Raw genomic sequence first — 26,962 nt, 5'->3', positions numbered from 1 at the left:
AAAATTCAATCAAGTGGTTTCAATAACACTGCAAACCTTGAGCGTGCACATTAACAAGCTAGAGAAACTACTAACTAATTACACTGCACAAAAGAAAAAGACTTGGTTGCATTGCTTCCATTAAAAAACGGGGTTCCTTGCCATTGGGGAAAATGAGCACAGGGAAGGCAAAACCACAGGTCTGATCCCGAAGCTATTGCATTACCAATCTCCACCTATTTAGAGGAAGAAAAACCATAATCAGAGAGATAGTCATCAACACCATGTAGCAGCTGCTCCAATCCTCAATGGCACTGGTGCCTGTCTCGCAGGCTATGGTGATATGTGGCAGCTCACAGGCAGTTGGAGTCTCCCTGCCACCAGTACTGGGAGCTAGTCGACTTCTCAGGCATATGGTCAGAGAGCCAGAAAGAGGAGGAACACAAATCAAAAAAAAAAAAATAAAAACACCAAGAGCAAATTCAGCTCAGCTCAGGTGCAGAGCGTGCCCCCCGAAGTGGAAGGAAAAGGGGTCTGGTAAGGTTTCAGACAATGGCAAGCAAGCGGAATTAAATAACTTTTATATCAGTAATGAATGATACAGTGGTTCTATTGCTGCAGAAAGCACAAGTATTTGAAAACATTACAGAAGTTACATAAACTCTCAGCTGCAACATCTGGGAAATAAAAATGATTCACATCATAAATACCCCCAAAAAAAAAAAGTTTTCACTCTTATCACTGCGGATCAGAGTGCTGAACGCACTCGAGGTAGCATGACAAATTTGAAACGTACAAAAACGTATTTATTGTATATCCCAAAACACAACTGGGACCCCCATCTCACCAATAGCAAGTACATCAACTAAATCGTTACAAGAAGTGGGTAGGGACAAAAGCTCAAATCACAATTTTTCTTTTTTTTTAAAAAAAAAAGTTAAAACTATTCCAAAAATTGTTTTTTTTTTTTGCAAATGGGATAACGGGGTCACAACAAACTGCTGAGGGTAGCGGGAAGGGGCCGCGCAAGTCAGGTACTTCATGAATCTTTCAAACATTCCTGAACCTCACTGCCTTGCAATGCAGTGCGAGCCAGCTGTTAGTCTATTCATAGTAGAGGTAGTAACAGCAGGAACTTGTTTAACGATTGCTTTTCCCTCCCATCCATGACCAGAAACATGGCAGACTTTGTGTGTTCTTCAGAAGGCATTTGGAAGCGCCCTACAGTATATGGCACCTCACACAGACAGGTCACCCTCCTTCGAATCACTGACACCACCCCACCTAAATCAGACTGAAAAGAAATTGCTCCCAGACAAAGCTAGCAAATAATGCACATTAACACAAGATACCAGAAAACCAAATTATTCCCAAATGACTTCTTTCTAAGCAGTCTGCATTTCCCAGTAATCGCCTAAGCAGAGTGCCTTGGTGCCAGTATGCACTATAATTAGGTTGTGCCACGAATGCCCCAAATAGTTTTGTTCTAGTGAAAAGGTACATAAAAGTCTGTGGGAAGTTGAGCCTTCTGCAATCCTTCCAGTCTCTATGAAAGTGTTTGTAAAAGCCCAGGCTTCTGAAAAGGTTTAAAGAATCTCCCTTTTCAATGTTAGCGCATATTATTTTCTCTTTAAAAAAAAAGAAATACATCTTTTTTTCTAAAAATAAGTCTAACACTATTGCAGCTCATGAATGGAATCACCCATAAGCATTGCTGACTATTCCAGCAAAAAAAAAAATGAAAGAAAACCAAAGGAACGGCAGATGAAAAAAAAAGAAACAAGGAATAAAAACAATATTTCATCTTCTTCCCCAGCCAATGCCTTTTTCAATGCACCACCACATCCACAGGGCTCCTTTAGTCTGATGTGTCATGAAAATCCTTAAGCAGTGTTCTACGCCTCTGTTCTGCTATATGCATTTGATTCTCCAGATCCTGAAATGCAAAGCAGAAAAAAAAGTGATCAAAGTACAGCCAAACTCCTCCAACAGATGCACAAGACAACAATAAATTTTATTCTTCATTTTTATCCCCCTGGATCTTTTGTTTAAATAGATGGGGAAACAATAAGCTTAGAATTAAATGCCATCGTTCACCTCCTCGGGATGATCCTAAGCACTGCTTTTGAAATGTAATCTGTTCTATTGACAAAGGCATTAAGACATTTTGCACACTAAGGTCCAACAAATAGCAAATGAGGTTAAGTGACCAATAAGTCTATTTTGGTGGCACTGGTTGAGGGATGTGGTTGGCCAGAATATTGGGATAACTCTTGCCTCCTCTTTGAATTTAGGACCGGCTGATCAGGCACTGAAGTTTCACCCTAGATTATGTATTCATGTCTTGTGGTGGACCTTTCTGATGCTGAGGTGAGTGTGCTATTGATAAAAGTGAATGGGGAAAGGGCAAGGACATGGGACTAGTTAAATCCCCCATGAGATCAAGCAACAGCATAAGCACGATGGGCTGAAAGGCTGATCATCTGAATTTTTTATATTTTGATGAAATGCACTATAGCATTTACAAAGCAATATTGTTGAGTTAAACGAAAGTTAAGGATTTTGGGTTGTATCCTCATGTCTCTTGTTATTTCAAAACTTTACCAATATCTGATATTTCTACTGGAAAGCTATGGTTCTTCAAACCTTACTATTGCGATAATATTGGGGTTGGGTGGAATCACAATATCACCACTGTGCTAGAACAGAACAATTACTTCAAAACTCTCCAGAGAAAATAGCAGAGGTAAAAGATACATCTGGAATTGAACTCAATTCTACTTTCAGGTATTCAGGAGAGCACCTAAGGAATCTAGTGTATTATTTAAATCCAAGGATGCAAAATGCCATAAATCTGTGACCTGCTCTTCTCTCACCCTATGTACAAAGAGCTAATCGTACCCAAAGCCACCAATTCTAGGGTTTATTTCAGAAACATTTTGATTCTGGAGCACGACCTCAAACAAAGTGCTGGAGCTTAGGGCCGAAGAAAGGAGATAGAAGCTACCCACTGGGGAGCAGCTGTAGATAGTTAATTAAGGTAACTAGAATAAACTCTTTTTTCTGTACCTGGGCTCGGCTAGTCCCTTTACTCAAAGTGACCCCACACTGGAGTGTGAACTTGAACAGGCTGCTAGACTTTGGCGAGTTGAGATAGTTGGGGAAGGAGGCGTTCCTTTGCTTTTTCATCCAGTAGGAATTGGTTCCAAGTCTACTACAGGGAAGAAGCCTGCTGTTTGGTCAGTATCAGATGAGTGGTTAAGGTCTATTCTATTCCCAAGTTTTAAAATAGTACAGCAATTTGTGGCAAGATTAATAAAATCTATAAAAGAAAATAAATAATTGAAGTAATTAAGTAATTAATTAAAATACCCAAGGATGACAGGACAGGAGATGTATCACGGCTGCAGCATGTGGGAGCTCCTGGATACCAGAGAGATCCAGGGCAAACACATCTGCAGTAAGAGTCTGCAGCTTGAGGAGCTTCAGCTCAGAGTCATTGAGCTGGAGGTCAAGCTGCAGACACTGCGACACATCGGACGGGTGGGGTGGGGTTGAGGGAGGGGGGGGGGGGTGTCACACCCCTTAAGATAGGGTCTTCTGATTTGGTCAGTGGTCAGGGACAGGAAGGTGTGACTGTAGCTGAGGCGGGTAAGCAGAGCCAAAGGGCAGGAGTGTCAGGCTCTGCAATTATCTAACAGATTTGAGGTTCTTTCGGCTTGTTTGGATCAGTGTGGGGGCTGTAGGGTGGATGAGCTGACTGACCATGGCACTATGGTACAGGCAGCCATTCAAGTACCAGGGGGGAGCAAAAAGGAATGTAGTGGTAGAAGGGGACAGTATAGTGAGGCGGATTTACAGTGTTCTCTGCTGCAAAGAGTGAGAGTCCAGACTGCTGTGTTGCTTGCCCGGTGCCAGGGTTCGGGACATTTGCTCAGGGCTGGAAGGGAACTTACAGTAAGAGAGGGAGAATCCAGTTGTCATGATCCATGTAGGTACCAACGACATAGGCAGGTGAGGAAGGAGGTTCTGCACAGTCAGTATGAGGAGCTGGCCACCAAATTAAGCAGCAGGACCTTATGTGTGGTAATCTCTGGATTATTACCTGAGCCATTTGCAAATTAGCATAGGACAAATAAGATTAGAGAAATGAATGCATGGCTCAAAGACTGGTGTGGGAGAAGTGGGTTCCAGTTCGTGGGGCACTAGCACCAGTACTGGAGAAAGTGGAGGCTGTACCATTGGGACGTCTACATCTGAACAGTACTGGGGCTGGCGTTTTAGTGAGCTGTATAACTAGGGAAGTAGTGGGGGCAAGGGATAAAATTTGAGAAGATGTGGTAAACCAAAGAGTAGACACAAGACTAGAGAGAAAGGTACTAATATGAGAAATAATAAACAGACCATGACAGGAAGGGACAGAGAGTATAAATCTAAGGACTAAACCAGCAGCTAAGACTAGACGTTACAAAAATAATAAAAGGATAAACCTATAGGCTTTGTACCAGAATGCACATAGCATTCAAAATAAAACAGATGAACTGATAACTCAAATAGAAATAAATAAGTACGATCTGATAGCCATTACAGAGCCATGGCTGCAGGGTGACAGACTGGGACCTGAATATTGAAGGGTACATGACATTTAGGAAGAACAGGAAGCTAGGAAAAGGTGGAGGGGTGGCTCTGTTTAATGATGGTATTAGCACATCAGAGGGGGATGACCTAAGCTCAGGAAACCAGGATGTAGAAGCGGTTTGGGTTGAGGTGAGAAACAATAAAGGTAAGGAGTCACTTGTGGGAGTGGTGTACAGGCTCCCTAATTGTAACTACATGGTAGCACAGAGATAATGGGAGCTTGTCAGAAAGGGGATTTTAATCTACAGATGGACTGGAAAAATCAGATGGGCAAAGGTAGCCTGGATGAGGAGTTCAAAGAATGTTTTTAGGATAGTTTCTTGGAACATCACATTCTGGAGCCAAAGAGCAGGCTGTACTAGATCTTGCATTGTGCAACGAGATAGGATTAATTGATAACCTCAGTGAAGGCATAGGTGGCAGCAATCATAATATGATTGAATTTTACATTCAATTTGAGGGAGAGAAGAAAGAGTCCAAGACTCGTATTTTAAACTTAAAGGGGGCAATTATGAGGGCATGAAAGCAAAGAAAGCTCAAGTGGACTGGTATATGAGGTTAAGGGATAGGTCAATGGAGATGCGCCAGCAGACATTTAAAGGGATATTTCAGAACACAGAATAAATACATTCCAACAAGAAAGAAAAATTCTAAGGGGAAGACCCGTAGTTAACTAAAAAAATTTAAAGACCATACCAAACTTAAACCATATAATTGCACAAAGACAGGTGGCAGGTCAGAAGATTGGACAGAATAAAAAGAACAGCAAAGAATGACAAAAAGATTAAGAAGGAAAAAATTAGAGCATACGAGAAAGCTAGCTAGTAATATAAGACGTATAGTAAATGTTTCTATAGATATTTAGATAAGAAAAGAGTTAACAGAGTGAGCATGCGTCCTACAGAAAGTGAGTCTGGGGAATTAATAATGGAAAATGAGGAGATGGCAGATGAATTGAACAGGTATTTTGCATCGGTCTTCACTATAGGTTATACAAGTAACATCCCAGAAATATCTGTAAGTCAAGAAATGGAAGGGAGGAACTCAGGAAAATTACAATCACCAGGGAAGTGGTATTTAGCAAATTGTTGGAGTTGCAGGCTGACAAATCCCCAGGTCCTGATGGACTTCATCGTAGGGTCTTGAAAGACGTGGTTAGTGAGACATTTGATGCATTGGTTTTAATTTTCCAAAATTCCCTACATTCAGGAAAAGTTTCATTAGTTCACATACTGGCAACATATTGGCATGGACAGAAGGTTGGCTAGCTAACAGGAAACACAGAGTAGGTATAAATGGGTCATTTTCAGGTTGACAAGATATAATGAGTGGTGTGCCACAGGGATCAGTGCTGGGGCCTCAACTTTTTACAATTTATATTAATGACTTGGATGAAGGGACTGAAGGTGCAATCGCTAAATTTGTTGATGATACAAAGATAGGTAGGAAAGTAAGTTGTGAAAAGGACATAAGGAGGCCACAGGGCGACATAGCTAGGTTATGAGAGTGGGCAAAGATCTGGCAAATGGAGTATGATGTGGGCAAATGTGAAATTGTCCATTTTGGCAGGAAGACTGAAAAAGAAGCATAATATCTAAATGGTGAGAGATTGCAGAGCTTTGAGATGCAGAGGGATCTGGGTGTCCTAGTGCGTAAATCACAAAAGGTTAGTTTGCAGATACAGCAAGTAATTAGGAAAGCTAATGGAATATTACTGTTTATTGCAAAGGGAACTGAATAGTAGGGAGGTTATGCTTCAGCTGTACAGGGCATCGGTGAGACCACATCTGCAGTACTGCGTACAGTATTGGTCTCCTTATTTAAGGAAGGACATAAAGGTGTTAGAAGCAGTTCAGAGAAGGTTTACTAGACTAATACCAGGAATGGGTGGGTTGTTTCATGACGAAAGGTTGGCCAGGCTAGGCTTGCACCTGTTTAGAAGAGTAAGAGGCAACTTGATTAAAACCTTTAAGATCTTGAGGGGTCTTAAAGGGAGAGGGTGCTTCCTCTTGTGGGAGAACCTAGAACTCGGGGGCACTGTTTAAAAATAAGGGATTGCCGATTTAATACAGAGATGAGGAGAATTTGTTTCTCTCAGAGTGTAGTCTTTGGAACTCCCTTCCTCAAAAGGTAGTGGAAGCAGAGTCTTTGAATGTTTTCAAGGCAGAGGTAGATAGATCCTTAATAAACAAGGAGGCAAATGGTTATCGGGGGTAGGCAGGAGGTTACAATCAGATCAATCATGATTTTATTAAATGGTGGAGCAGGCTCAAGGAGCCAAGTGGCCTATTCCTGCTCCTAATTCGTATGTTTGTATGACTCTGTTTTCTATGTCTGGAAAGTCTAGAACCAGGGATCATAGCCTCAGGATAAAGGAGTAAGCATTTAGGGCTGAGAAGAGATCTCTTCACTCAAGAAGGTTGTGAATCTTTGGAATTCTCTACCACAGAGGCCTGTGAATGACTAGTTGTTGAATATATTCACAGCTGAGATTGACAGATTTTTGGACACCAAGGGAATCAAGGAATATGGGACTAGGTCAGGAAAGTGGAGTTGCATGGTCTTTTCTTCTGTGTTTTCAGCTCTAGATAGGTAGAAAAAAATCAGCTATGATCTTATTGAGTGGCAGAAAAGGCTCAAGGGGGCCACTCCTGCTCTTATTACTTATGAAATTCTGCACTCGTGTATAATTTATACTTTGCACACATCATCTGGTTTTTCTGGGAGAAGAGATAGGGAACAGGAGTACAGATTACACTCCAAGATTTACAGGTTTAGGGAATAAAATTGCACACACTGCACTAAAAGCAGATGGCTAGAACCTCTTTGCACGTTACATTTTATTACATTCAAGTGCATATTTGAAAATGTTTGAAGTGCCTTCCCCTGGGCCATCATTTACCAGAGAAACCGCCTCGTTTCCCATTTTACCTAAACTGCATTTTTCAAAAATAAACTATTATTTGTACCAGCCCTGATCAATCCACTTATTTCAAACCACTTCAGTCAATTTCCAGCAGTTTCTGCACAAATCCCACACAGTGGCCATGGCTAGCAATAAATTTTGAATCTTTCCACTAAATTTCTCAAGCTTAAATGTTGAATAATTATTGCTTTTCTCCATACACACAGATCTGAACAACTGTTAGACAGGTGAATTTGCCCCAGTGCACTGCTTACCCCTCTGTCATAACTGTCTGCTCGTTCCACCTTCCAGGACAAGTTTTCAATCTCTGCTTCCAGCTGCGCTTGCTGGTACTCAAACTAGAAAAGAGAATGTTTGAAGTCAGTAAAAAAATACAAGGCAAGCAGTGCAAGAAACAAAAGCCAACCGCTTTCTGGGAACTGCAGATTTCATAGAACCATAGGAACTTAACATCACAGGAGGCCGTCATTTAGCCCGTCATGCCTGCGCTAGGTCTTTGAAAGAGCAGTCGTGCTTAGTCCCACATCCACACTTTTTGTCCGTAACCCTGTAAGTTCCATATCCTTAAGTACCCGGGCAATATCCTTTTAAAATTATTTACGGAATCAGTTTCCACCACTTTTTCAGGTAGAATGCTCCAAATCCTGACAACTCCGGAAAAAATAATTCTCATCTGCCCTATCGATCTTCTTCCAATTTTTTTTTTAAAAAGACCACCTCTGGTTATTGACACACTCTTAGTGAGCCTCCTCGGTACTTTTTCCAAGGTCTTTACCTCTGTCCCGAAGTGTGTTCACAGAAGTTTAATTCACAGAATTGTTATAGCACAGCAGGAGGCCACTTGGCCCATTATGTCTGCACTGGCTCTCTGAATGAGCAACTCACCTGGTGCCATTTCCCCGCCTTCTCGCTGTAACCCTGCACATTCTTGCTTTTCAAATAACAGTCTAATTCCTTGTTAAATGCTTCAATTGAACCTGCCTCCACCACATATTCAGGCAATGCATTCCAAACCCTAACCACTAACTGTGTGAAAAAGTTGCTTCTCATATCGCTTTTGCTTCTTTTGCAAATTACTTCAAATCTGTGCCCTCTCATTCTCAATCCTTCCACGAGTGGGTAGTTTCTCCGTCTACTCTGTCCAGACCCCTCAGCATTTTGAATATCTCTATCAAATCTCCTCTCAGCCTTCTTTTCTCCAAGGAAAGCAGTCCTAACTTCTTCAACCTATCCTAATATCTGAAGTTCCAAATCCTTGGAACCATTCTAGTGAACCTTTTCTGCACACTCTCTAATGACTTCACATTCTTCCTAAAGTGCAGCACCCAGAACTGGACTCTAGCCGAGGCTGAACCAGTAACTTATACAAATTCAACATAACCTCCTTTCCTTGCTCTTGTACTCTATGCCCCTATTAATAAAGCCCAGGATACTGTATGTTTTATTAACTGCTCTCTCAACCTGCCCTTCACCTCCTATGATTTATGCACATATATACCCAGGTCCCTCTGCTCCTGCACCCCCTTTAAGAGTTGTACCCTTTATTTTATACTGTCTCTCCATGTTCTTCCTAACTAAATGAATCACCTCACACGTTTTTTTTTATTCATTCATGATACATGGACATTGCTGGCTAGGCCAGCATTTATTGCCCATCTGTAATTGCCTTGAGAAGGTGGCGGTGAGCTGCCTTCTTGAACCGCTGCAGTCCACGTGGTGTAGGTACACCCACAGTGTTGTTAGGGAGGGAGTTCCAGGATTTTGACACAGCGACAGTGAAGGAACAACGATATATTTCCAAATCAGGATGGTGAGGGGCTTGGAGTGGAACTTCCAGGTGGTGGTGTTCCCACCTATCTGCTACCCTTGTCCTTCTAGATGGTAGAGATTTTGGGTTTGGAAGGTGCTGTCTCAGGAGCCTTGGTGAGTTCCTTTAGTGCATCTTGTAGATGGTACACACTGCTGCCACTGTGCATCAGTGGTGGAGGGAATGCCATCTGAGTTAACTGCAGTATTAGACCAAACAGTGAAAATCATGACTTATGCAAAATCATGTCCTTTGAAATCATGCTGGTTTACTATTTTGTGTGAAGAGATGGGAACCAAGAACCAGGGTTTGCTCGTGCACACAAGTGCGATGGCTGTCTCAGGGAAAGTTCCTCTCCTGCTTTTATAGTCTCCGTAACGTGCTGAAAAAGTTTTTGGCTCTGCATGAATTGCCACACACAGATTTAATATGTGATGATTCTTGGTGTGCTAAGCTTGCATATCTTTCAGATATCTTCAGCCATCCAAATGAACTGAATGTTAAAATGCAGGGGCAAAACAAGAGCATTCCGACTGCCACAGATAAACTTCAAGGCTTTGGATCAAAACTGACCTCGCAAGACCTGCGAGTTGCTATGTCATCAGTTCCTCCCCAGATCAAGAGACTCTGCTCACAGAGGCAGGCTTAGGTGTCACACTGATGTTGCCAGTAAGGTGCTGCTTAAAGTATGTCCTTCATTTACGTTTTGCACTGATTCATATATTTTTGGCAGGAAAAGTGGCAAGTGGGTCGACTGAGATGTTCAAGCTGGCATCAGCGAATCCTGGCTGGCATAACCATGCTTAACCTCATCTCCACACATCTTGAAACACTACAGGAGAAGTTCAAATGCTACTTCCCCTCCACAAGTATGAGAGACTTTTGACTGGGTACGTGATCCATTTAGCTCACTTTCTTTTGAATCGTCAAGGAAATTGTCATTAACAAGAGGAATTTGCAGAGCTCAGGGTGGATCGTACATTGAAACTGAAGTTTGCAAAGATGCCTCTGGGCACATTTTGGTTGCTTGCGGGACAAAAATATTCATCTATTTCAGGTTGCAGGACTCTTACCCACAACCTACCTGCGCAAGTTGGCGCTCTCAACACTGCCTTATGTAAAAAAAATACAAAAGGAGGGAATGCCTTTCGGTGGAGCAAGACCTGCGAGTTGCTATGTCATCAGTTCCTCCCTGGGTCAAGAGACTCTGCTCACAGAGGCAGGCTTAGTTGTCACACTGATGCTGCCAGTCAGATGCTGCTCAAAGTATTTCCTTCATTTACGTTTCAAGCTCATTCATATGTTTTTAATTTCTATGTTTTTTAATGAATGAGAAGAAACAGCTTTTTTTTTTAATGTTACACGTATGAACTTTCACATTGAGAAATGCAGACTTAAAACTGAAAACAATTGAAATCTTTAATGGGAAAGAAATAAATGTTGTACATTTTCTATTAAAAATTATTGTATTTGACATGCAGCTAGTGATAAGGCTTTCATTGTAAACTGCTTAAACAGATGGTGGCTTGACATGTTTTTGGGAGGGTTTCAGAGATAAAATGCTTTTGCTAAATGGCAGTTCAGTTGAAGAAAAGAGGAGTTGTGTCTCAAAATATTTTATAGTATAAAGATTGGAACCACTGGTCTAGGTCACTGCATAAGTCAGGAAAAGCAAGGGTCCCAACACTGACCCCTGGGGAACTCCATCCCTGCTTTTGTACTCCATGCCTCTATTTATGAAGCTCAAGATTCCATCTGCTTTGCTAACCACACTCTCAATATGCTCTGTCACCTTCAAAGATCAATGCACATGCATCCCCAGGTCCTTCTGTTCCTGCACACTCTTAAGAACGGTACCAATAAGTCTATATTACCTCTCCCTATTCCTTCTGCCAAAGTGCATCACCTTACACTTCTCTGTAATAAATTCCATCTGCCACTTGCCTTCCCATTCTGTTATCTACCTTTGCCATGTTGCAGGCGATTCGTATCAGCCTCATTGTTTGCCATTCCTCCAAGTTTGGTACTACTGGTAAATTTTGAAATCCTACTCTGTATTCCAAGTTCCATTTAAATATATGAAAAATAGCAGTGGTACTAGCATTGACTGTTGAGGAGCACCTCGGTCTATCAGCCTCCAGTCTGAAAAATAACCAGTTATCACGACTTCTGTCCTCAAGTCAATTTTTTATCCAATTGGACACTGTTCCTCCTATTCCATGAGCCTCAATTTTGTTAACCAACACTTTTATGTGGTACTTTGTTGAATGCTTTCCTGAAGTCCATATAGACAACATCCACCGCATTCCCTTCATCAACCTTCTGTTATTTTTTCAAAAATATTCAGTTAGTCAAGCATGATACACCTTTTACAAATCTGTGCTATCCTTAGTTAACTCAAACATCTCCTTCTTAATCTCAAACTTAAGTTATGGGAGCAGGACTTGAAGAAAAGGTCATTTTCTTCATAGCAGCCTTCAATACTAAGCCATGTTCTACATCTGCAAAGAATACCATGAATAGAACAGGGAAAAGTAAGTAAATTAAGTGTGATATGGATTTTTACAGATGTGTTCAATTGTACCCAAAAGAGACTCTTAACTAATGAATTATGGCTCCTTCGTCACCATATCCTGCCCTGTGAAAAATGAATGCCCCTCGTCTATAGCGGCATTGAAGTAACAGCACACAGACAGAAGGTGTCGACAAGCCAACCAATACAGTACCAGGTGGAAGGAAACAATTCAGCTTTCAATCAGCATATTGCTCTCCAGACCTACCGGGATTACATTTCTCAAATTAAATAACCTTAAATGTGAAATGGGGACAGGAACCCTGAGGATGCAGTTACAAAATTCACAAACCCAGTGAGATTAGAAGAACTTTAGCTTCACATCCAAGGTAGTGACACGCATTACCAGCAAATGTCCATCTGGATCAATTGATACCTTTAAAAATCAAAGGCTCAAAGCGATTGGAAGATTGTGCAAGTGGGAGGGTGCATGCGTAGGTAGGAGGGAGGCTGTGCACAAGAGGAAAACAGCACATTAGGAAGGGTGGGAAGAGGGTATGATCAGCCATTATCTGGCTAAATGGCAAAGCAGGTTTGAGGCCAAATAGCCTAGTCCTGCTCTTATTTCTTATGTAAGGGGATGTTGGGTATGTGCAGAGAGTGGGAAGGAGGTCACAACAAGCAGGGGGGGGGGGGTGAAGATGGGTGTGCGTGGGGCATGTAAAAGTCACAAAAGGCTGAATGACTGGCAGAATTCTAACAGTAAAAGTTTGACTCATCTCAGTTAGGGAGGGAATTAAGATTTTAGGGATAGGCAGGAAGAGGAGTTATTTTCTGGATCAAAAGGCTATGTTAGCGAAATGACCTACTCTTTTTCCCAATACGAAAGCAAAATGCTGCAGATGTTGGAGATCTGAAATAAAAACAGCAATTTCTGGAAAAACTCAGCAGGTCTGGCAGCATCTGTGGAGAAACAAAGTTAACATTTCTAGTCCAATATGACTTCAGGACTGAAGAGAGATGGAAATGGGATAGGTTTTATGCTGTTGAAAAAGGGGGTAGGGTCAGGGGAAGCAAAAGGGAAAGGTTAGAGGGCAGGGGAATAGTAAAGGAACAAAGCATTGGTCCAGAGTAGGTGTTAATAGCAGAATAAAGGTCAACGTTGTCAGGAAGCAAAACATGAGAACAAAATTTGGACAGGTACTAGGGGGAAAAAAGTACAAAACTGAGGACAAAGTTCACGGTCTGAAATTGTTGAATTCAATATTAAGTCTAGAAGGCTGTAAGGTCCCTAATTGGAAGATGAGGTGTTGTTCCTCAAGCTTGTACTGGGCTTCACTGGAACATCATAGCAGGCCAGAGACAAATGTGAACATGAGAGCAAGGTGGTGAATTGAAATGGAAAGCATCTGGAAGGTCAGGGTCATGCTTGTGAACTGAACGGGGATATTCTGCAAAGCGGTTACACAGTCTGCGTTTGGTTTCCCCAATGTATAGGAGACGGCATTGTGAACAGTGATTATATTAACTAAATTGAAATAAATGCTTCAACTTGAAGGAGTGTCTGGGGCCTTGGACATTGAGCAGGGAGGAGGTAAACAGGCAGGAGTTACATCTCCTGCGATTGCATGGAAGGTGCTGCGGGAAGGGAATGAGGAGCTGAGGGTGATAGAGGAATGGACCAGGGCGTCGTGGTGGACACAGTTCCTTTGGAATGCTGACAGGGGAAGGGAAGGGAAGATGTGTTTGGTGATGGCATCATGCTGGAGTTGGCGAAAATTGTGGAGGATAATCCTCTGAATGCAGAAGCTGGTGGGGTGGAAAGTGAGGACACAAGGAACTCGATTATGGTCTTTGGTGGGTGTGCTGGGCAGAAGTGCAGGAAATGGGTTGGACATGGTCGAGGGCCCTGTCGACCACAGTGGTGGCGGGGTGCGGGGCAGGGAAATCCCAACATGTCGGAAGCACCTTGTGGAAGGTAGTATCGTCAGAACAGATGTTAGAGACGGAGAAACTGGGAGAATGTAATGGAGCCTTTACAGGAAGCAGGGGTCAAGGTAGCTGTGGGAGTCAGTAGGCTTGTAACAAAATAAAAAACAGAAAAGGCTGGAGAAACTCAGCAGGTCTGACAGCATCTGTGGGGAGAGAAACAGAGTTAACAATGAGTCCACATGAACTCTTCAGAGCTGAAGAGTCATACGGACTTGAAGCGTTAGCTCAGTTCCTCTCTCCACAGATGCTGACAGACCTGCTGAGTTTTTCCAGCATTTTCTGTTTTTATTCCAGATTTCCAGCATCCACAGTATTTTGCTTTTATCATAGGCTTGTAAGAATATTAGTAGACAGGCTATCCCCACAAATGGAGACAGAGAAGTCAAGGGAAGGGAAGGAAAGAGTCAGAGGTGGACTACATGAAAGTGAGAAGGATGGAAATTGGTGGCAAAATTGGTTCAACTTCTTCAGCTCCGGACAAGCAGGAAGCAGCACCAATACAATCTGTACCGAAAAATGAATTGTGGGAGAGAGCCTGAGTAGGACTGGAACAAGGAATGTTCCACATACTCCCATGCACACTTCCTAAGAGAGCTCAGTGAATGCATCACATAGATTTTTGTTCTATGACTGTGCTCCTGGTCCTGCTGCCAGAATAAAATATGTTTCATTAACTTTATAGGGCAAAATGTTATGAACATAACACTACAATTCCGTAGTAAAAAAGAAAGATGCTGTGCCTGTTGGAAGTCTGAAACAGAAAATGATAGAAATACTCAGCAGAATCACAGAATTGTTACAGCGCGTAGGCCATTCGGCCCATCATTTCTGCAGCAGCTCTCTAAATGAGCGATTCACCTAGTGCCATTACCCCACCTTCTCCCCATAACCCTGCACATTCTTCCTTTTCAGATAACATTCTAATTTCCTTCTGAGCGTCTCAATTGAACCTGCCTCCATCGCTCTCAGGCAGTGCATTCTGGACCTTAACCACCGGCTGCGTGAAAAAGCTTTCCTCATGTTGCCTTTGCTTCTTTTGCCGATTACTTTAAATCTGTGCCGTCTCGTTCTTGATCCTTTCACGAGTGGGACCAGTCTCTCCCTGTCCAGGTCCCTCGTGATTTTGAATACCTCCATCAAATCTCCTCTCAGCCTTCTCTTCTCCAAGGATAATACTCCCAACTTTTCTAATCTATCTTAACAATTCTATGATTCTGAGATCAGGTATCATCTACAGAGTGAGAAACAACACATAAAAAATATGCATTAGGAACAGGAGTAGGCCATTCAGCTTGAGCCGGCTCTGCCATTCAATAAGATCATGGCTGATCTGATTGTGGTCTCAACTCCACCTTCCCACCTACCCCAGATACCCTTTGACTCCTTTGTTAGTCGAGAATCTATCTACCTCTGCCTTAAAAATATTCAATGATGCTGCTTCCACCGCTTTCTGGGGAAGAGGGGGAGTTCCAAAGACACTCAACCCTCAGCATAAATACGAACATTTTGACAAAAGGTCATCAATCCGCAACACAAACTGTTTTTTCTCTCTCCACAGATGCTGCCTGACCTACTGAGTACTTCATCATTTTCTGTTTATACTACAATTCTGCACTTGATAGTCTTTTTTTAAACTCATGCACGGTTGTAACCAATCACAGATATATGGCTTTTCTTTTACATTGGATGCTGGAGAACTGAAATAAAAACAGAAAGTGCTGTAGAAACTCAGCAGGTCTGGCGACAACTGTGGAGAGAGAAACAGAGTTAACGTTTTGGGTCCAACAAGACTTCTTCAGACTGTTCCAAAGAAGAGTCATACAGGACTTGAAACGTTAACTCTGTTTCTCTCTCCAAAGATGCTGCCAGACCTGCTGAGTTTTTTTCAGCACTTTCAGGCATATCTTTTTATTTGTTCTTGGGGTGTGAGCTTGTTGGCAAGGCATTTATTGCCCATCCCTAATTGCCCTCGAAAAGGTGGCAGTGAGATATCTTCTCGAACTGCTGCAGTCCATATGGTGTTGGTACGCCCACAATGCTGTTAGGGAGGGCTAAAAATGTCTTACCTCAAAACAGGATGCAGCAAATCAATGAGACAGTTTTTGGAATGCATCCAAAACCGCAAAGGGCCTGTGCTCCACACTGAATTGCTAAATTACATTTTGAACAGAGAGGACAGCACGATTCAGAATGTTTCTGTTCAAAGCTCTTACCAGTTTCTTCCTAGGCCCAGATTCCATATAGTATGCATATGGATATGTATACTGCAAAGTGTAACGACACTATAGGAAGGAAAAGAAAAAAAATTACTGTAGAAGGTGCACCTTAAAAGGCTATTTCAATTGAACTTCAGGAAAAAACAGTAAGTTACTTTTGGTGGGAAGGGAATGGAGGAGAAAAAGAGAAAGTGAAATAACGTATTTCTCTCAGAGTATCATCGGCGTGGGTGTGATAGACAGAAGGGATACTTTTCTTTAAAATGCTACGATTCTAAGTTCAATTAATATCCCCAGAGAATGCCTATAAGTGAACTGTCCTTAAGCACGTGTGCGAATAAAGCCCTGTAACATTAATTTCCTTTTCGACAAAGCTCATCACTGTGAGCGCTTACCTTTCCAGGCCAATTCCTTTGCCATAAATGAGTGGCCCGGCATATAACCTGACGGGTCAGCATTAGGAGGCTGCTGGTGGTGACAGCCAAACTTCCACAAGCAGTCTCTAAAAATGGGATGTACATAGTTGTTCAAATCAGGGGACAAAACAGCTCAAGATGAGTTTCAACAATAAACTTACTGCTGTCATGACTGCTGCTGGGTGGATATAATAAAATAAGCCGAATAATCTTCTTCAGCCACAATTATCTTGCAAAGACAGATGAGGAAGGTTATTCAGTTCATACATCCCAGAAGATGGGTTAGTCCCTTTTCCCCCAAAATCACAGCATCTAGATAGTCCTTAAATGGATGAACAGTTCAAGGCTCCTTTCTCTAGAAAAGAGACTGAGGACTCACCTGAACTGAACTGATAGAGGTTTTTAAGATTGTGAAATGTTTCAATAAGGTAAACACAGAGAAGACATTTCACTTGTCAGCAACACTAGAACGAGGTGGCATAATTATACGATAGTGACTAATTAATCCAATAGGAAATTCAGGAGCAACTTCTTTATCCAGAGGGTGGTTAGATTGTAGAATTCGCTACCATAGGAAGTAGCTTAGGCAAGTAGACCAGGTGGAAGTTATATAAATATAGGAGGAAGAAAGGAATAGAAAGATATATTGATGGGATTAGACTGAGAGGAGTGGGAGGGGGATCTTGTGCAACATAAACACTGGCACGGCCTGTTGGCCTAACAACATGTTTCTATGCTGCAAATACTTCATACCATTGTATTTGACCTTCCACCAGGAAGTCAGTGATCACTTGTCGTGTGAAAGTTTGAATAGTTTGAATACTCAAGGATAAAGCCAATAAAGACCCTCATTCTTTACTAAATCTCAATTAACTGCAAAGTGATACTCCACGATGTAACAGTGAAACCACACAAATGATTCTATATTTTCAGAGTTTCTAACGTATTCACACTGATCAATGTATGTGGCCTCCTGTTCAGACGCTGACACAAATATTGATATCATTGTCTCAGTTTATCCAAGGCTCTAACTTTTCTATATCATAAAAACAATGGCAAGCACAGGATTGTTCCCAATCATCAGAGGCAGACTTGTCAGCAAGGTCAACCAACAGTTCATGATTGCAAGTAGTAGAATCAAAATGTGCTCTAGATACAATTCAGTGAAGGTCAAGCTCAGTTTAGCAAATTCAATCTCTGACAAAAAGTTTAGCCTGTACCTATTTTAAGGTCAATCTCCTCACTGAGCCCCCGTTGCTCTCTCTCGATGAATGACAGACATGGATTTAATCCAGCATTCTACACAAGCTGCGCTCCTGATGCAAGGAAAAGCCAGACACACAAGACAGACTGACAGCAGACTGGGAGGGGAGTCAACTCCAAAGTTCCTGGTTGCACACCTCTCGTTGGCGGCTTCAGAAAGGCTCTGGGAATTTAAAATCAGCACATCCAGTCAGACAGGATGGTGCAGAAAACTCACAAAAGGAAAGAGGGAGAATACATTTGGAAAGAAAGCTATATTCTCAACAGTTAGATTTCTGCCATTCTTTGCACAGCAGATCCAACTTCCAGGAGTAGGAATTCTATTTTTAACAAGGAGATATAAAAGTTTTCTAAAATAGTTATTGACATAAGACATAGTTAGTTGCACTTCAAGTGTTTAAACATGCAAATTTGTCACTTTTAAAAAGTAATGGGCAAAGAAAGACACCACAAGACTAGTCATTTTCTGCTAGGTTTTCCTGATCTCGTGGTGTAGGCTGAGAATTTACAAGTCCCCACCAATCCTTTAAGAAATTGTTTCAGCAATCTTAAATAACCACACACTGATTTCAGCCTCTACACAGGACTATGTAACTGACCGCCAGATGCACATCAACAGCAATCAGACCTGCGGCCTTAAAGGGACAAGAATTACAGACAGCTTTGGCAAAGTAGCAGAATAATCAATTCACTAGTTAAATGGTATAATGGTTCCTGTCCTTGTAGACCAGAGTACTCTCTGATCCAGCATGGCAGATCCACGAGCAAACTAAAATTACTTTTTGCTGACTGAACGAGCAAAAGATCCCGTCACATATGTTCAGAACCACTGATCTTGGAAGATCTCTCACTAGTCACATTTTATTCTCACTACTAGAGGGGTGGAGTGGATTCGGTGGGTGGGTGTGAGGTTGCGGCCAGCTGGAACTCTTGTGGATGTGCACATTAAAAATAAACGAACGGCTGCAGAGCATCGTCAACAAGTCACAGAGGTTTCAACAGTTAAAGATTACAAACCAACCACAATTACGTCAGTCTTCCCAAAACAGATGACATACAATGGCTTCCTCACCTCCTTCCACGTCCTATGACAAGAATATAGAGTAGCACCAGCTGTAATTCTTTTAAACACTGGTGCAGGTCAATGTCCTAAAAATAAAAAATAAAAATTCCTCCTCCAACCATTTTATTTTGTTGCACAGCCCAGGTTCACAGAAGTGCTCCAATGTTTTCTCTCTCCCACCCACTCAAAGTTCCCCCTCTCCTCCCCTGGACTCAGTGGCTCTAGACAGTAAATATCAGCAAGCTATTTAGCCATGGGTACGACAGCCAGGCTTGATTCTGTCCATGGCCCAAAGCCCACACACACTTTCCATTAGGGGTGACTGGAAGTAAGCAGGACATGCCCATTATCATCTCTGCACAGCAAAGGAAAGTCCAAACCAACCAATCGTAGCAACAAGTAATGATGTATCTAGCAAGAACCCTTCGCCACACTTAAACAGTACAGTACTTAGGAAACCAAACTGGTGACATCTACTGGTAGGAATTGTTTCCCCCCCACAATCTTAATTTCGTAATAACAAATTGTCATGGAATCAGAATGACTAATCCAAATATTTCTGGAACCATTGAAAAGACAGTTATGACTATGCAATACCACGTAAGTAGCAGAATAATATATTTGCATGTTACATGGTATAATGGCCTATCCTGGTAAAAGAGGGTACAAGTTAGATCCACAGAGAAATGCCACTAAAAATGCACCTCAACACGGTGGGAGGAAGGAGACACAGATCTCCATGGGAGGATGAGATGGATAGGCAAAACAGCTTAATCATCTGCGCTTACTTTTGTGATCAACTCCCAGGACACCAAGACTCAACTGTAATTAGAAGTTGAGCTGCAATCCAGCCAAACACGGGGTTAAGATCTCCTTAGCTACATTCTTTAAGGTCACAATCTAATTATGTAGTATTCGCCGTTTATTCTGAGGTCACCAGATGCCTGCATGCAGGAACTTCCAGCAGAGGTCACAAGATAACCAATAGGAACCAATATGATCCTTGGGCAAGGCCAATTCAGCATGAGTCAGGAATCAAATCTGAAATAATCCTGCTTGTTTCAGATCAATTACAGACCGAGCAGTGCATTTACCCACTAGATCATGAAATGAAGGAGAACAATAACTTTCATTTATGAAGCACCTTCAATGTAATGAATACCCCAAGGCGCATCAAACAAGGGTGTTATCAAACAAAATTTGACACCGAGCTACAGAAGGGGCTATTAAAAAAGGTAACCAAAGCTTAGTCAAAAATGTAGGTTTTAAGGAGCACCTTGCAGGAGGAGAGAGCAGTAGAGAAGCAGAAAGGCTTAAGGAGGGAATTAAAGAGTTTAGCTGAAGGCACCACCACCAAAGGTAGAGCAATGAAAACCTGAGATGTGCAAAAGGCTAGAATTGGAGGAGCAAAGACATTTTGGAGGATTGTAGCGGTGAAGGAGATTACACAGATAAGGAGAACCTGGTTAAAGTCTCTCTAATTTCTATTTGCTTAGCTGATTTCAACAGGAGACACCAAAGTTTAATATTCAAATTGCAGGGAACAAATGCAACACATTGAAACCACTGCAGCAGCTTCGTTAACTCAGGATTGATTTGTACTTTCACAGGCACTTAAGAGATCCATTTCATACTTTGCCTATCTCAGAACTAGTCTATGTCCTAGTTTTACTAGCCTGTGAACACATGACTCAGTGAGCACTAAATACCTTGGCAAGGAGCTTGGCAGCATTCTGTAAGTACTGCCAATCGATCCACGTTCCCAAATTGTTCATAACTCGTTCCTGGATTTTCTCTTGAATCCTCTGGTACGTCTGTGCTTCTAGCTGCAGGCTCTTATTGTGATTTTCCCACTACATAGACAAAGGAGATAGAAAAAAGATAAAACTAATTTACACCACTTAAAGCTTCCCTAAATTCCCACTACAACGACAGGACCCCAGAACATTATCACTGGATTACTATTCCTTCCTTCCAAAGTGACATCGACAAAAATGAAGAAGTTTAGTACTCAACACCACCTCATCTGCAGGATTGAGGTTCGAACTACTCCTTCTTAAATCACGAGCATATACTTCATAGTGATAAAGAAAGCAGTGGTAAGCAGGCAAGGGTGAGCACAGAAATAAATGGGTCAGGCATGGTCGCAAGGCTCCCAAAGTTAAGCAGCCAACACTCAATCTGAAACGAAGTGTGATCAATGGCCAATAGAGGCTGCTGGCACCCTTGAGACCTTAACCAGCAATTTCAGGATATTTCAGCCAATACAACCCTTACCCTTTCAAAGTAGAATAAGTATTTCTTCAAGGCTTCCCTGGCCTGTGCCTGCTGGCTCTGGTTCACTATGTCAGGATTCTCCTTGTACCGACTGCACTCATAGTACTCACTGCCATGGGTTTTCCAATCCCCCAGGCACATCCAGCAGAAATCTGAAAAGAAATGAACACAATTTTAAAATGGAGAGCTTGGATTGGTAAATTTCAATAATACATAATCAAGTGGCTAGCCCCGAATTTTATTTTCCCTCCTTAGAATTATTACTTCAAGCTCAATGCTTCTTTAAGGTCCAACTCTTAAGGGTGTCCCAAAAACTACTATCTGGTCCAATTGCAAATTGTGCTACCTGGTAAGAAACATTCAAAAATGCTAACTCCTAAATCAATCCATTAACATTAACCAGGGAAGATTACAATAATCCTCAGCACTTCCACACTGCCAAGCAGGGGGGAAAAAAATCTTAGCTCTGCAAACTGACTACAATGACTGTCAACCTTTCCCCACACTGCATGGCAATATTATCCAGTCTAAGTCATTGTTTAAAACGAAAACTGCTAATCCGCTAATGTACCATCACCGTAACAGGGTGAAATTACAGGATGACTAGCTTATATTGTCAGCCTCAATTATAAATGTGGACAGTGGCAACATGTGACTTTAAAAAGGGGGGCAGAATTACATAAGCCCAACCTAATTATCTAACCCCACGTCCACTGAAGAGATGACACTTGCTCTTGATTTACAGCATACAGGGGAGAAGTACAAGATATTTCCAACTAGCACATTTTTTTTTTAAAAGTGAACATCCATTTCATTGTGGAGTCCTGAACCTCCAATCAACACATTCAGTATCCAAATGCTTGTATCCACAAACTAAGTCACTTTGAAATGGTTTCTTACATGAAAAGTGCTACATCAATGCAACTTGAGTTTGCAATTCCAAGGACCTGATTCACACCAACTTCAGAGTAGCACAATACAAACAATGGTGGGTTTTACAGTAGCAGCTCTGGGTCCATCCCTTTACCTGTGCTATTTCTTTTCTTTGATTAACCCATCATATATTATGGCTCCAAAACTTCCAAAAATGCACATTATACTTCTCCACCACATCTATAAAATGATATAGTGAGAGAATGTGTAAGCTGACCTAGATTTTAGATTTTCTTTTAGTAGGATTTAGGTTGCCTGCTTAACTTAACCACTTTGAGAATCTTTTATAAACACAAGTATTCTGTAATAGGCTAACAAAGTCACACCACAATTTTGTACTAAAACCCTATCTAAAAGAAGCCATTTTGTGTTTTGAACGCCTGCTGCCAAGCTATGCAACATGGGCAAATTCAATGAACCTTACAACATTATTGGCCAGTTCGCTGTTAACAAAATGGATCAAGGTGGGGTAATGCCAGGATGAAATGTGTGTTTCAGGAACCATCCTGTTTGTTCACACCAAGTGAAGGAAAATCAGTTGTATTGTGTTTTCTCAGGGACAGAGGCAGAATTCCTGTTGGCATGGGGCCTAGATAGTGCAGTTTCCTTCCGAGACAGAGGCAGAATTCCTGTCGGCAAGAAGGGTTGAAGTCATTTTCCACTTCTTCTGGAATGGCCATCCATTTGAAGTTGTGAAGTCTCTAAGTACACTGTATCTTTTGTTCCTTTAGTTAATTTATAATAAACTAATTTTCAATAAACTTTGGTATTATTTGCTAATTTAGAATCTGAGTCTTTGCCTGATGGATATATCCCTGTTGAACTACACCACGTTAAAAAGGTTACTCTAGGATCCAGTAATTAGGCTGCATGCAACTAAAATAAATCAGTCTAAATTTATCAAAACACCCTTTTTTAAAAATGTACAAATGTTAGAATACAAACTGAATCAAGGGGACATATGAGGCACACACATTGCATCAATTTTAAATGTAATAAAGTACTACTGCATTGGTACATGCTCAGGAATGAATGTTGGCCAGGATACTCTTCAAATAATACCATGCAATCTTTTACATCTACCAGATTAAGGTCTCACATGGAAAATGGCAACTCCAATTTATCTCTCCCTTGGAACTGCACTGGGGCATCCATCCACAAAAAATACCTTTTCTCAATGAAAAGAATGGTGTAGAAGGAGCAAGGTTCCTGTTTCTGAGCTCCCAAAGCACTGAGGAATTTCACACACTCAGCTTATCATCTAAGAAAAATCACTGACTGGGGGTGTGTCGCTTCCAGAAATGCACTCTCAGAGCAGGGTGTGCAAAATCTAACATTCAATATAATTTTCATTTTTCTCTACTCACCATGCTTGCATTTTGAGCATTGCTGAAACAGAGAATCAGAAAAAGATGATCAGTGATAAAACAGCACATTGGAAGGTCTATGAAAACGCAATGAATTATGCATCATTCTCTCACCATGTGATTGCACCCTCCGTTCTTCTCAATGCAAATATTGCACTTAGGACACTGCAAGATTTTAAAAAAAAATAAGCAATTAGAATAATTATCTCTATTGAAAATAGGCTAATGCACCGAAGCGTTTTACTATCAGCAGCACTTATAACAGAGAGATAAACATTCTTACAGTTTACTTTTCCATTTGTTGATTCTTCTGATAATTTGAATTTAGGATGGGTTTACTCATCCAAATAGTGCAGGAGATCTAATTAACAATGGATACTGGTCACCACTGACCCACGTTTTTGAGCTTATTTCAGATACATCCTTAACATTTGTTGCATTGCATCAGTAGCTATATACTCTGGGTAAATTTATGGCTAAATTTAGCACAGCTTGACAAGAACCAAAAAGCTATTACAGTAATGGATTTTCAATGGAAATGAAATGCAATGGATTACAGGGGAAAAGTGTTACAAATATTTTTTCTAACAATTTCTTCTCATCTCCTGATTTTCTTCCTGCAGTGCACCTTTTAAGGGCAGATACCATTCTGAAGAGAGGCAAGGTTTAAAACAGGATTGTAAACATTGCAAAGCATTGTAAACACCACACCCTGGTGTCCTGACTAATATTTATCCCTCAACCAACATGACTAAATCATTATCTCATTGCTGCTTGTGGGAGCTTTGCTGTGGTGTAAATTGGCTACCATGTTTCCTACAACAATGACTATACTTCAAAAAGTACTTTGGGTTGTCCTGAGGCTATGAAAAGCGCTTTATAAATGTAAGATTTTTTTTGTGTTAGCCAACTTTCTCAATACAGCTTGGTATGTCGCCATGCAAAACTTAACATGAGGAAGGGGGGGTGGTGGGAAGGATGAAGAATAGAAGAAATTAAAAACCTTTCTTCACATTTCACTGGAACTTTAATTTTAGATATGTTTTCTACATTACAACAGTGACGACACTTCCAAAGTACTTCACATTTTGGTTCAAGAATGTACCACAGAGAAATTCACAGTCAGAACTGATCAACTTACACAAGAAAATAACTTCCCATTGAAAATGAAAGCTGTGGTCAGAGTGTGTTAGCAATTTGAATTACCAAAAAGTGTTGTGTCATGGAGAGAGAGAAGAGATAAACTTCTACAAATACCCATGCAGAGAGTTCCGCATTTCTTCTGGGTAAAAGGCGCCAAAAGAGAATTTAGTAGTAGTATTGAAAGTAGTAGTATTGGCAGGGAAAGAAACAAACCCACACCACTGCCCCCATGCCCCCAACACTGCTCCCATACCCCAACCCTCCAAAGGAGCAATGATGGGCATCAGGCAATGGGTTACCTTCATCGGGGGGTGGTGCTTTAAATTTAATTTAAGGTTTGACTCACTGTTTACAAGAAAAAAATATATATACTAAGGCTCCTATTAAATGCATTTGCAAAAATGGGAACAGATTGAAATAACCTCAAACTCAATTAAGTTGAGCCTACTGAAGTTATGGAATATTAAGTCCATTAGCAGAAAACAAGCAGCAATTTTCCTAACAGAGCAAGATACCTTTCACCTGACTACCTATGAAGGTATCCTAAAAAGCACCTGGGAAAAATGTGGTGACTTGGTCTTATTCCAAGACAAAAGGTGCCAAGTGAATAATGCAACAGAGGCAAGTGTGAGTAAAGCTACTGCAGATAGTCCCATTTTTAAAAAATCTATTGCCCAATGAAGACCCTCCCCCACCACCTTACAAGTAATTCACACACAATCCTGGAACTCAGAGCAAACGGATATTAACCAGTTGTGAAAATGAAAGAAACAAAACAAAAATCATCCAATGTTCTTGCTCATCACCTTGTTATAATGCAACATATAGAGAAATATTTTACTGACATTTGTAACATGACTCTCATTTATTCTCTGAACGTGGGAGACTTGATCAAGGCCAGGTTTATTGCTGAGAAAGTGGGAATGGGCCTTCTTTTGTAGCGGTTATTTCACAACTGAGTCACAACTTGCTAGATCAGTCCAGAGAGCACTAAGAGGCCAGCACATCATGAGGACTTAAAGTCATGTCAGACTGCGTAAGGTCAAAAGGTTCCTTTCACTGATGAATATCAGTGAATAAGATCAGTTTTTTTAAAACAAACCAATTGCTTCTTCTGTTGACCAGTTTAATTGAATTCAATTTCATAACTTGCCATGGTACCGGTTATGGTAGTGTAGTGATTATGTTCCTGGGCCAGTAATCCAGATGCCTGGATTAATAATCCAGAGGGTTTAAATTCAGTTTTGAAGATCGAGAAATAAAAAGCTGGCATCCACAAAAGTGGCCGTGAAGCTTTTGTACTGTTGTAATGACCTATACATGACTCTGAACTCACAAAAGTGAGGTAACTCTTCCCTGCTCTCTGGCCTTGCAAGCCACTCAGCTGTGTCAAACCGCGGTTCAAGAGGGATAAACACATATTTCCCCCCCCTACCCCACCCCTTCGCAGTGCAACCAGGAACAATTGCCAGTCTTGCCGGCAATGCCAAACCCGAGAATGAATAAAAGGAATAAATATCTCTGGCCACAGACAATACATGGGTGCATTATATTGGTACCTCCTTACATCTTTTGTATGTGCACTGATGTAATTTGCCGTCTCTGAGTCATCAGCACATTTGGTGAGCCATTTTTTAATAGTGGTACAGTCAGTAGGAGCGTGGTACATCTGGCGACACTTAAAGCTGCAAGACAAGAAATGTTGGTTAGGATTCAAACAATAGCATTTTTTCCAGGTTAATTTGGATAGCAACTACCATTAAAAAGGAGACATTTTCAATACTGTCTTCTTCAGGGGCTATGGTTCAAGCACCACCCCAGAAATCTAGGACATGATTCATGCCGAGGCTTCAGCGCAGTACAAAGACTGCTTCACTGTTGGGGTGGTGTCCTCCAAACATAGATGTTAAGTCAAGGTCCTATCTGCTTGGCCTGATGATTCAGTGAAAAGGTAAAGATCCTTCTGTGCTCGTCAAACGAGGACACAGAGTTTTGATGTCCTCTGCCCAACAACGTCCTTCTGTCAACTCACACCACTCGAATAGATACCTGGTTATTCTCACGTGTGCGCAGTTGAACTGTGCAAAACAGCATACATATAGTAATTGCAATTCATTGTAAGATTTGAGATCTGATGCAACAAGCCACTAAATCTTTACAATTTCTTTTTAACTCTGCCCAATATATCCTCCAATGAATTGAAACAGTGCACTTCCAAGATTTTGATCCAAACGTAACCCATTCCCGCTGACCAAAAAATATTTCTTATATCGCATTTGAGCCGAGGAACCCACCCCGCCACACTATGAGGAACAATGCTTCACTCCTGTTTATCCAACTAACTTATTTCCTCTGTCTCAGGTATACAAATAGTCGTTTGGTAGTACAGAACTTGAGTACTGCTGAAAAAAAACATGTCTAAGCTTTTCG

At 41.3% G+C, this 26,962-nt stretch overlaps 1 protein-coding gene across 1 annotated transcript in view; it reads right to left on the bottom strand.

Annotated features, from left to right (window-relative positions):
* Nucleotides 1-543: 543 nt before the first annotated feature.
* arih2 (ariadne homolog 2 (Drosophila)) overlaps nt 544-26,962 on the bottom strand; it is a 72,888-nt gene continuing 46,469 nt past the window's right edge. The window contains exons 8-15 of the mRNA XM_078543153.1: nt 26,100-26,217; nt 23,504-23,554; nt 23,390-23,411; nt 21,090-21,241; nt 20,522-20,665; nt 16,068-16,136; nt 7,798-7,881; nt 544-1,915 (exon numbers count right to left, since the gene is read on the bottom strand). Coding sequence (XP_078399279.1) covers nt 1,838-1,915; nt 7,798-7,881; nt 16,068-16,136; nt 20,522-20,665; nt 21,090-21,241; nt 23,390-23,411; nt 23,504-23,554; nt 26,100-26,217 — 718 coding nt within the window. The 3' untranslated portion in view covers nt 544-1,837. The remainder of the gene's footprint in view (nt 1,916-7,797; nt 7,882-16,067; nt 16,137-20,521; nt 20,666-21,089; nt 21,242-23,389; nt 23,412-23,503; nt 23,555-26,099; nt 26,218-26,962) is intronic.

Source organism: Cetorhinus maximus, chromosome 6, assembly GCF_964194155.1.
Source record: "Cetorhinus maximus chromosome 6, sCetMax3.hap1.1, whole genome shotgun sequence".
NCBI classification, from domain to species: Eukaryota; Metazoa; Chordata; class Chondrichthyes; order Lamniformes; family Cetorhinidae; genus Cetorhinus; species Cetorhinus maximus.
This window is presented reverse-complemented; position numbering and strand designations above follow the sequence as displayed.